This window comes from Panthera pardus, unplaced genomic scaffold, assembly GCF_024362965.1.
Source record: "Panthera pardus isolate Hobbes unplaced genomic scaffold, ASM2436296v1 HiC_scaffold_2, whole genome shotgun sequence".
Classification (NCBI taxonomy): domain Eukaryota; kingdom Metazoa; phylum Chordata; class Mammalia; order Carnivora; family Felidae; genus Panthera; species Panthera pardus.
In genome coordinates this window covers 126,111,108-126,122,568 of record NW_026526765.1, presented here as the reverse complement: position 1 = coordinate 126,122,568, position 11,461 = coordinate 126,111,108, and the positions used below count along the sequence as shown (strand labels likewise).

Below are 11,461 nucleotides of genomic sequence, written 5' to 3'. Positions count from 1 at the left end.
GAGAAATGCAACCTCATTCTAATTAGAAGAGGATGGTGTGAATCTTTGTGCTCCCCACTAGAAGAGGAGAAAAACTCACACTTAAATATTTCAACCCAAAAGAATAAATCCAAAAGCTCTTATTTTTCTTTTTGGAGAAAAGCCTTCATCAAAAGAATCCATTTCTGCAAATCAGTTCCCTATGCCTTTTTACTTTAAGTATAAGGTATTTAGTAGTGACTTCAGTGGCTGTGTTGGAAACATTTTTTTAAAGCATTTTCAAAAGCATTTGTTCTGGCATACTCCTTCACTGAACAGTGAGAGGTGTTGGCTTCTCTCTGATTTAAGATAATTAGTTTTCAAATTGCTGCAGCCCAAACAGTTCAGGTGATGAGGGGATCAGCTGTGACAACTGCTTCATTTTTCTTTCAGATATGACACTCAATAGCTAATGCTGTTCCACATTTACAGCAGTTGCGATGCAGTTCCGATTTTATACATATTTATAAGGAGGCTGTCAGTAGGCTAGGGCAAGCTTATAAGAAAGTACTTAGAGCTCTGGAGTATATATGGTTCAAAGAAGGAAGCATTTTTTTTTAAAGTTCCTCAATTTAACATGTTAACTACTGCTATTTGTTGAATTGGTAAGCCTATTATTAATAAAGATTTGATTTTTTTAAAAGGTTGTGTGTTCCCTTGATCTAAGTCATTTTGTGGTTGTAGTTTAAAGAAAGGAAGGTGGGACTACAGGGAAGGTATCAAAAGGGAGAGTTGTCGGTCACTTTTGTAACCATCTCCGTATTAGGGTATGCGGGATGGGAGGTGGAGGGGCATGCGGGTTGGTGCCCAAGGCTCATTATCTGTATGGTGTCAGCTGGATGTGTGTAAAATTTCTGTGAGAGGCGGTTCCTGAGCCAGTTTTTGGATATTCAGGGATCTATTTTGAAAGCTCCTCATACTTTTGTTTTTATCCCTTACCCCTTTCCCTATCCAATAAAAATCTCACCTAATGTTTCTTCATTTTATTTTATTTCATTTTTAAAAAATTTTTAATGTTTATTTTTGAGAGAGAGAGGGTGTGAGCGGGGGGGAGAGGCAGAGAGAGAGGGAGACACACAATCCGAAGCAGGCTCCAGGCTCTGAGCTGTCAGCACAGAATCCAATGCAGGGCTTGAACTCCCTGACCGTGAGATAATGACCTGAGCTGAAGTCGGACGCCTAGCCAACTGAGCCACCCAGGCGCCTCAAATGTTACTTCATTTTAAATACTATTTTTGTCTGTGCTCCATGCCGAGGGTTTTAACAGTACAGAAAAGGATAAACTAAAAAAACCACAAACCAGTAACTAATTGGTACACATATACGTGTTGTAGCACGTGTACCCTTCTAACCTGTTGGGGTAGACGCCCTCCAGTTCGTCTTCTCCTTTCTTTGGCAAAAATTGAGCTGATTGTGAACAGAGCTGTACTTCGTTTTTTGAAAGAATTCTCAGAAGTTGGTTCGAGAGCGTTTCTTGGATTTGATATGCCCGAGAGAATATTGTCCTCTCTTAACTGTCTTCTTTTGTTGAATGGCAGACTTTTTGCAAAATGTACAACATCAAGCTTAGCTATCCAGGTATTTTAATGAGATTGCTGAAGTGACCAAGCCAATTGGGATTTGAAACAGCCTGTCAGAAAGAAGGAAGATAAGACCTTGGGAGTTTGGGAGAACAAGTTTTTCATTCATTGCATTTGTCACCATCTAACATACTGCCGATTTTATCTCTTTACCCTGTTTAGAGACTGTCTCATCTCATGGAAATAGAAGCTGTCTGAGGCCAGGCCTATGTCCCCACTGTTAGGGCAGTTCTTGACAAATTCTAAGCCTCCAGTATTTGTGGAATGAATGAGAATACAGAGTAAGCTATGATTTCTCATAGAATTCATCTTTTCAATTATGTAATGTGATCTCAGTTGAATGGTTTATATCTCAGCACTAAGTATTTTAATTGTAATTAAACATTTTTAAGTGTTTTATTTTTGAGGGCGGGGGGAGAGAGAGAACGCCCAAGTGGGGGAGGGGTAGAGAGAAGGGGACAGAGGATCTGAAATGGGCTCTGTGCTGACAGCAGAGAGCCTCATGGGGGCTCAGACTCAAAAACTGGGAGATCATGACCTGAGCTTAAGTCAAACTATTAACCGAGCCACCCAGGCACCCCTAAATATCAGATCTCTTATTTGCAGGCCTCATTGGAGACTCAGAAATTTTAAGACCAGTATCTCTTCTTTCTCCTTGAACTTTGAGATCTTTGCCCCAAAGTTACCAGGTTCCCGGAATCGTTGGTTAGAAAACTACAAAACTAACGCTGTTAATTGGAGCTTTACCCTGTTGGCACTTAATATTTCCCACAGAAAGTCGAAGGGCACAGTTTACCGGATGTGTTTGACCAGAGAAATAACCAAGAAGTGCTTTTATGTTTCGTGGCTTGTGAGGGTGGCAGTGTTACGAACCCTGTAGCTTGATTTTAGCACCCTCGTTTAGATCTCATAATAGCACCCCCAGTTGTTGTGCATGAGGGACAGGCCTTTAACTGCATTTGGGTCGGGTACCACAAGTAACACCTTTGAGAGACAGAGCATAGTGACCATATTTGTACTTCCGAATACAAGATTAATTTTGCTGAAGAGTGTATGTGGGATTGTAGGCGGTGGAAAAGCACAGAGGAGTTCAAAGGGCTGTCCCAGCATCCGTTAGTAAGATTAATGATAAACACTCCCCAATTGCATTTTCTTCACATAAAATTCTTTAAATTTTACAGAGTTGGCTTCAGCCAAAGTAGAGCAATGAGGGGGAAGATGGTGAATACAAACCAGCTAGTTACGTATAAATGGTCAGACTGCAAAGATCTTCATACGAAAACAAAGGTATTTTCCTTTTACTGTCTGTTTAGTAAACTGCCGGAAGTTAACCAATACCCATCCTCCCCATCCTTAATTATGGATCACTGTGTCCAACTGCAAACCACACTTCCCAGCCTCCCTTTCAGCTAGCTGATGGTCACGTGACTAAGGATAGGTGCAGAAATAGGTACCATTCAGTGCCGTGCTCCCAAGGGGAATGTTCTCCTTGGCCCTTTCCCGTTCCCAATGGCTAGGATGCAGATATGGTGGCAGGAGCTAGAGAAGCCACCTTGAGATGGACATGGAAGCCAAGGGGTGAGGATGACACAATTGTTGTCCTGGAAAGTTACGTGAAAAACTTAGGGGTGGGGATTGTCCTTTGTTATGACAGTTCAGACTGTACATACTGCTTGCTCATTCACTTACTCTCACCAGATCCTTCCCGAGTGCTTACTACAAGTCGAGCTTTATGCCAGGCAGTGCGGTAGAGCTGTGGCAAGAGAGTCCGTTGTCACATGGGAGGCAAAGCTATAACATAGTTGAGTGTTTTTGACCCCTATCTGGTTAGGGTTATCGGATCAGTTTGGAAGGTGGAGAAGAAGCAGAAACGAAGAATGAAGGAGACTTTACGAAAAAGACTGCTCCTTTTTTTTTTTTTAATGTCTCTATTTTTGTTCTGGTTTTGAGCATTTAACCAGGTGGTTTGCTCATTCATTTGAGTAACATTAGATGTCAGGTGTAGGGTAAACTGAATAAAACCAAAGTTCTTTCCTTCAAGGATCTTTATTCTAGTCGATGGAGACATAAAACAAGAACAATGAAATATATAGAGCAGTGGGAAGTTCTAAGGAGAAAAAGGAGGAAAGGGAGCTTTGAAACATCTAGGGTTGGGCAAGGTAGCTCAGGTTTCAGATCAAGGATCCGGGACGGTCTCATTGAGAAGGAAATCTTTGATAAAGTTCACGAAGAGGTGAGGAACTCAATGTGTGAAGCAGCGATTTAATTGATTCTTAGTCAAGACAATCCAGAAAGCATGAATGATCCTACAAAGTAGCTCTCCACTTCCCTGCAGGCAAAGGAGTGATTCAAGCAGAAATAGCTAAGGGTACAAACTTAAATTGCATGTTCTTTAGTCTCTGCGGGAGACCCAGTAATAACTGTGGTGTTACATAGATGGAGACAGGAGATGTCAGTTGCTCACAGTTTTGTGGATTACCACCTCCAGGAAACTAGCCACTTGAAGGGCCAATCAATAAGGAGAGTTCAACTCAATATTGTATCTGGTACAAGTTTAGTTTAAGGCCGAAAATGAAAGGCAAAGGGTTCAGGTGAAGAGCCCACAGGCAAATTTACCTGCTAGCTCTGTCTTTCCACTGTAATTCATTCAACAAAGACTCATTGTCCATTTTGTGTTTAACACTATGCTAGGCATTGGGAAGGCAGCAGTGAACACAGTGGATGTTGTCCCTGACCTCATACAACTTACTTGGTAGCAGGGAGAGAGGCATGAGGCTCCAAATTACACAGTTATTTAATAGCTATGATAAGGGAGCTGACTGATAAGGGAGCTGACTGGGGCCTATGAATGAAGGGAACTGATCTTCTCTGAGAACTCAGGCATCCTTTTGAAGGAGAGATGTTTAAGTTACTCCTGGAGGATAAGAAGGTATTCGCCAGATGAGGGAGGGGAGACAAATAGCTCAGGCAGGGAGACCCTAGGGGTTAAAAGTACAAAAGAGTATGAGGAAATGAGGCTGCAGTGGTTGGGCAGGGGGGGTGGGGGGACGGGCAGATGGTGCTGGGTCTTGTAGGCCAAGATTAGGGCTTTGTGGCAAATCCTGAGGGCAAAGAGAAGCCACTGGAGTATAAGCTGGGGCCCGAGGCAGACATTGGGCTCATATGTTGCTCTGATCGGAGAGAGGAAAAAAATGAATGTTGGGCTTCAAATTTGGGTGGCGATGGTGGAGATGGAGGGGATAGATGGAGTGGGCTGGTTTGTGGAAGGTGGTAGACTGCATGTGGGAAGATGAAGAGTTTGGGGTCAAGAAGGACCACTGTGGCTTTCACTTCGGGCAACCAGGTGCTGGTGCAATTTACTGAGATGGAGAAGACTGAAGGAAGATCTAATGTTTATAGAAAGATGACGAGTTTCAGAGCTTGAGGTTCCCTGTGAGCTGTCCAAATGAAGATAATCGAATGGGCTCAGGGACAGGTCTGGAGCGAGTCATTTGAAAAGCACCTGAAGCCATCAGAGTGGAGGAGCTAGTTCAGTGAGAATGTGCAGAGAGAGAAAAGACCGGGGACAGCTGCCTTCCTGCTCTGGGCACACCTGCCGGAAAGGGGCAGGCTCCTTTACCGGTTGGCAAAAGCATGTCCCATTTGAAGAACTTCAACTCACCGAGGAAGAGCAGTTGCTGTTAGTGCTGCTGCCAACACTTATGAAATGGTCATCCTGGTTAATGATCAGAAGAGCTCGCCTTCAGAGCACTTCCTGCATGTCAAACATGAGCTCAGGATGTCTCACGCGATGTTGAAAATCCTGTGCGGCAGGTCCTGTTATTATCTCCATCTTACAGGTGAGGAAAGCGAGGCTCCCGGAAATCCAGAAACAAAATCCAGGCGTAGCATGGATGGCCACGGTCAGGTTACCTAGTGCCAGGGCTAAAGCTCTTAGTCACTGCCCTATGCTGCCTCTCCCTGGTCCCTGGCATCTGCAGGCACCTTCCCTAATTTCCACCCTACCTCCCCCTAAGCCCCCATCAGAAACCTGTGCTCAGCCCTCTTGTCTGCTCCCAGTGGCTGGTTATGGGCAGAGCGGCCCAAATGCCTATGCCATGGGTCCCGTTCATATTTCTAGCCTGCCAGGTCCAGCTCTCCAGAGGTGGCTCCAAGACTTCACGGGACTGATGGAAGAGCAAAGGGCAGAAGGATGTGTGCGTACAGACGTACCGCCCTGCTATCCATCTAAATGTCCAATTGCCACATTGTAGTGCACTTACCCTGCATATCAATAGAGGGCAGACATGAACTCAGCCACATCCCTGCTTTCCAGGGGAGAATGTGGGGCTAGACCCATTACTGCTCAACCAGTCTATCTCTAGCCTAGAGAAGCGAATGAAATTATTCAGGGTCACAGTGCTGGCAAAAAGCGGAGCCCCAGTCCAGTCCCTCTCACCAACCCTGCCTGGTTTCTAGATTCGATCTCTACATAGGCCCAGTTACCTACGACTTTATTTCAAAAGTATCTGTGTAGGGGCGCCGGGGTGGCTCAGTCCATCAAGTGCCTGACTTTGACTCGGGTCGTGAACTCTGTGGGGTTCAATCTGTGGGTTTGAGCCCCGCGTGGGCCTCTACTGACAGCTCAGAGCCTGGAGCCTGTCTCAGGTTCTGAGTCTCCCTGTCTCTCTGCCCCTCCCCGAATTGTGCTCTCTCTCTCTCTCTCTCTCAAAAATAAATAAACATTAAAAAAAAGTGCCTGTGTAGTTGAACTGGCCAGGCCATTGATTTAGGTGGCTGAAACCAGTGCAAGGCTGCAGACAGAGATACTTTGCCAGCTGTCTCCGTCTTCGTTAGCACTTCTCAGCTTTAACCTCTGGAGGCCTTGGGCCTGTATTGTATCAAGGGATCCCAAGCGCCTCGTGGGATCTCTCTGGCTGTAGCCGATGCTGGCCCAGGAAGCTTAGGCAGCCTCTAAGCCAGTCATCCACTCCTATTTTCCCTTGCAGGGACCCTTTACACTGGTGTGTGGTCACAGTAGACAGTGAGCCCTAGTGAGAGCACATCCTGTTTTGGGTTCAGCTTCACCTTTCAGCACTGCCGCCTCAAGCCTGAGGCTCAGAGGACGAGCTAACGTCTGGACGCTAGCTGGCGTGTTCACGTTTGTTAGCACATTTCATTTTCAACCCTGCAGAGCTAGGTGAAAGAGCACCCATTTCACACATGAGAAAACAGGCCGAAATAGATTAAATGATGTGCGTGGAGTCCCACGGCCAGCAAACAGAGGAGCTGGGATTTCAAGCCGCTCAGACTCCAGAGCTTGTGCTCTGACTACTTTGCATACTGCCTTTAGATGTACCCATTGGGAGATGTGGAGGAGTCCTGTCTCTTTACAGTCTCCTCCCCCTCCCAGTCCCCCACATCACAGCTAAAAAAGGGGTTCCTCTTATCAGCTGGGCACCACTTCAGGATGCCAGTCAGGGGCCCTCATATTTCCTTACATTTATTCCATTTAATCTTCTCTGCAACCAAGGGTCATGCAGATTAGCCGGGTTACCATTACTGTAGGCTGGAGAGGTTTGGCTACATTTCCAAAGACCTCACTAAAATGTTCTGTGAGGTTTTCACAGAATTAACACCATCAGGGGGTGGTTGGGGTTAGCATTCCAAGACGTGGTTAATCCAGGTGAGACCCTGTCTACAGCTCATGTGTTCTGCTTCCTGGATAGGGGCCAGGAGGGGATCTTGGGCGCTCACTGGCCGAGGACTCTGGCCCTAGCAAATCTCCCCTACCCCCCCATCCCCCCCAGCTTGGGTCCTTAGACATCCGTCACAAACGGTGTGCGGAATTGTGTGCCTGTCTGCATTTTGCCTGATGCAACATCCTAGCGTTCTTCAGGTTCTCAAAACCCGAGTGACCCCCCCCCCCCCCCAATGGTTTAGCCCTACTGAATCAGATAACCTACCAAATCTATTTTTAGTGAAACATTCTCTAAGCTCTAGTGCCCCTACTGAGCCAGGTACCTCCTGAAACTATTTTAAACCCCCATAAAGTAGACTCCCTAGAATTAGGTTAACTTTGAAAATGGCCAAGGTTATCACACATCTTTCTGTTCCCTCTCAGGGTCTTTCTAATCAGCTCCTCACAGCTGGCTCTATTCATCCACTGCTCCCCGCACCGCCCCCCCCCCCCCAACCCCATGTTCTCCAGCGCTGGCCCCTGCCTACTATGGGAAGAAGTCGTGAGCAGCTGATCCCATTGCTGGACCCTCAGGCCCTTCCATCATCACATGGTGCTGGTCTACAACTGGCTCTTAGAAGGGTTCAGGTCCAAAAGGCTTTGAGAGCAAAAGAGAGGGCCAGGTGGAAGCAACTGCCCTGTAGAGAAGGTCTCCATGGAGCATTTACAGGGAATTTTTCTGCAGATAAGGCAGCGATTCCTTTTTTTTTTTTTTTTTTTGAGAGGGGCTCTGAGAAAACACTTCGCAGAACAACTACCTGATTGACGCTGAGTAAAAGCTAGAGAGGAGAAAGTATCATTAAAACTGATCTGGCTCACGGCGAAGTAGGAGGCAGATTGAGCTTGAGTGTTGCCGGCTAGCTCTGCCCTTAACCCCCTTTCCAAAGTGGCGCGACCAATGACCAGAGCGTACTCAGCACTGGGTCCAATTCGGTGAGGTTTTATTGTACAAATGTGGTCCCTAGAGATGCGGGATGCGGATCTCCGACCACAGGGTGCTGCAGGTGCGACCCTGTGCCTCTAGACTAGCTTCCCCTCCCGTGCCCACAAAGAAAACTGAACCCTTGGACCTGAGCGAGACCTACTTAAAGTCAGCATCCCCTCACTTCCCTGAGGAGACGCAGCCCCCAAAGGCCATCATTTGCAAGTCCGGCTGAGTTCACTCTCAGATTCTCTGGGGACTGGGGTCCTCGGTGGCGAGGGGTGGAAGAGGCGGTAGCAGCCGCGGGAAGACAGCCACCCGGCCAGGGAGTCTGGATTAGGCAGCCCCCCTGGCTAGTTACGCTCTCGCCGAGCCATGCTTGCCCCTCCGTTGTTCAAAGTAAGGGAGTCAGCAGGCGGTGGGGAAGGCTCCTGCGTCTGGGCTGGCGCGCCGTCTTCCAGGAAGGCACCCCGGCTAGACCCGCTGTCTGGGGAGGGGGAAGAGACTCCTCCAGGGGATCAGAACCTTGGAAGCCCGCGGCTGCTGGGATCGGGACCCTACGCAGCCCGCGAAGCCTCCGACTCCCTTTACGCCCGCCTTGCCGCTCGAGGTCGTAAAGGGTCTTTGGATCAGGGCGCGGCGTGCCCAGGGGCCAGCGACCCCCGGCGTCGGGCTCGCCCTGTCCCGCTCCTACTGGCGGCCGGGGGTGAGACCGGGACACTGCGCCGGCCGGCTCTGGCTCACCCCGCAGCTACACCGGCCGCGACTTCCAGGGCGCGCGGGCGTCGCGCAGCGAACGGTCGTGGGGCAGCGCGGCGAAGGCCGAGTGGCGCAGCTGGCAGCCTATGAAGAGGACGACGAGCGCCACAGACAGCAGCAGCAAGAAGAAGAGCAGCAGGTAGGTGGGTAGGTCGGGCTTTGTGGCCGCGCCGTCCCGCATGCCGCGCGCCGTGGCCAGCTCCAGCGGCAAAGCGCCCTCTGCCTTGACCGTGGCCGCCAGGGCCAGCGCGCCGCCTCCAGCCGCCTCCGGGCCGGCCGTGGCGTTGAACACGTCGCCGTACATGACCCGCGAGGCCGCCGACCCCGGCCGGGCCGCCTCACTTGGTGTCGCGCGGACCAGCGCCTCCGGGCGCCTCCATGGCGCGCCCCTCCCGCCCTGCTGCGCGCACCTGACCGGGAGCCGGTGCCTTCGGGTCAGCCGGGGCCGCGCCGCTCCCTCGCCTCCGCGCTCAGCTGCCGTCCCTGCGGGTCGCAGCCGGGCGGCCCCAAGTGCGCGACCCTCGGGCTTTCCCTGTGTCCTGCCGTCGCCACCCGCCGTGCCCAATCACCCGGCTTGCGGTTTTGCAGCCGCGCTCTCGGCTCCGGCCCCCAGCTCTGCTGAGCTCCGGGCTTTGGGCTCCCCCAGGCTGCAGCGGCGGCGGGAGGCGCCCGGGGAGTGCGGCCACAGCTCGGGTGCCTGCTCGGAGCCGGGACGCCAGGTGCACCGAGGGCGGGTGGCGGGGAGTCCTCCGGCGCCGCCGCGGCTGCTGCGTCTCGGAGCAGGCGGTCCTGCAGCCGCGAGTCCCTGTTCAGATGCCCGGTGTGCGGCGAGTCTGTCCCACTCGCTTTGGCTGCTTCGCTCCTGTCTTCAGCAGGAGACTGCGCTCCGAAGCGGCTCTGAGCGCGCTCAGGTCCCGGGCGGGGGACGGGAGGGGGGGCGGGACTGACAGCGGCTGCCCCCGGGGAGCGGCTGCCAACCAATGAGGGCGAGAGGGGACAGGCTGCGACTGCCCCGGCCCGGCCTCACATCACTTACGGCCAGAGGGACACACAGAGAGAGGGAGGGAGGAAAAACAGGGTCACAGAAAGACTGACGGGCAAAGAAACGGTTACAGACCTGTGAACAGAGACACGCGCAAAACAGACTTGTGGACAGCAGACCGACTCAGAGGCAGGGCGCGGCTGGACGTGGACACCTGCTTTCGTTCTCCTCGATATCCTCCCTCCCGGTGAGGCCGGGTGGGCGCGGAGCCCCACTGGCTGCTGGGTAGCGCAGGCAGGGCACACTGCCTCTGGGGGAGGCCCCGGGCGGTGGCAGAGGCACTCCGAGACTAGATGGGACTGGTTGCATGGGCCCAGGCGCCTCTCTAGCTGTGCCCTGGGGGCACATGTGCCCCCCCCCAACTGTGAGCCAGCTCTCCTCTGGCACAGGGGGGCAGAGGAGGCTGTGATAGTGGCGATGGCCCACCTGCCCTTGCCATTCCAGGCAAAGACTTGGTGGCCAGAACAGAAGTGAGCAGTCAGGGGGACTGAGGGGTTCTCCTGGTCCAAATTCCTCTCTTCCTTTGAGAAACTGTTCAAGCTCCCGCCCCCCCAGACTAGAATGGGAGGTGTTGCCCTGGCTACGGTAGCCCCTGCACTTCTCTAGAAGCACTGGTCAGCCTGGACTGTCATCTTCCGACAGGACCAGAATTACCGGGAGGCGGGTGAGAGGCCTGGGGCATGAAGTTGTGAAGTTCTGCACCCTAGAGACCTCACCCCTCGCCGTAGTCTCAGCTCTGTTGCCTGGTCACTCTCCCGAGGTTCCCACAGGCTCAGCCAAGTTCATAGCTATGTCTCTCATCCCATCAAGGGGTGCAGTGCATGGGGGAGTTTGGTGAGCACTGGCTGAGTGAACAGGGGGAAAGATGAGTTAGTCCCCCTCGCCCTCACCGCCCCTCCCACCTGGCCACAGCCACAATACGAGAAACCAAGGTGTGCAAGGCCAATCTTGGCCAGAGCTCATTCCCATAAATCCCGTCTCAGCCCCGGAGAAACACCTCTGCAACCTCTTTGTCTGACATCGAAACTGTGGTCCCAAGTCCCGACCCTACACGGTGTTTAACTGCTTGCTGAGCGAGGCCTCCGGCTCGGAGTGCTTCCCTCTTAGTCGTCTGGGGGCACCCCCGGGGCCAGGAGGTGGATGTGTGTGGGATGGAGGGGACAGCAGGACCCGGAAGGATGCAGCACCGCCTCATCTGCCCAGTATTCTGAGGAGCTGCCCAGTGTCCTCCTAGGGTGTAGACGCTGAGCCCTGATGCCCGACTGATGCTTCTTGGGTCAACCCCTCATTCTCCAGATGGGAAAGCTGGCTCTGAGGGGAGCGGGGTTTACCCACGTCAGCACAGGACGGCCACCACAAGAAAGTGAGGCAGTAGCCGTGCAAGTGGGCGACTCCGGTGAGGGGAGGTTTTCCCTCTCTTG

At 51.8% G+C, this 11,461-nt stretch overlaps 1 protein-coding gene across 1 annotated transcript; it reads right to left on the bottom strand.

The window, feature by feature from the left end:
- Positions 1 to 8,236: 8,236 nt before the first annotated feature.
- SMIM32 (small integral membrane protein 32) lies at positions 8,237 to 10,222 on the bottom strand. The gene has a single exon (XM_053907651.1). The coding sequence runs from the start codon at positions 9,300 to 9,302 to the stop codon at positions 8,991 to 8,993; it is 312 nt and encodes a 103-aa protein (XP_053763626.1). The 5' UTR covers positions 9,303 to 10,222; the 3' UTR covers positions 8,237 to 8,990.
- Positions 10,223 to 11,461: the final 1,239 nt, after the last annotated feature.

What these genes read in the sequence shown, in the direction of transcription:
- SMIM32 (XM_053907651.1), bottom strand. Translation starts at nt 9,302, where the DNA reads ATGTACGGCGACGTGTTCAACGCCACGGCCGGCCCGGAGGCGGCTGGA.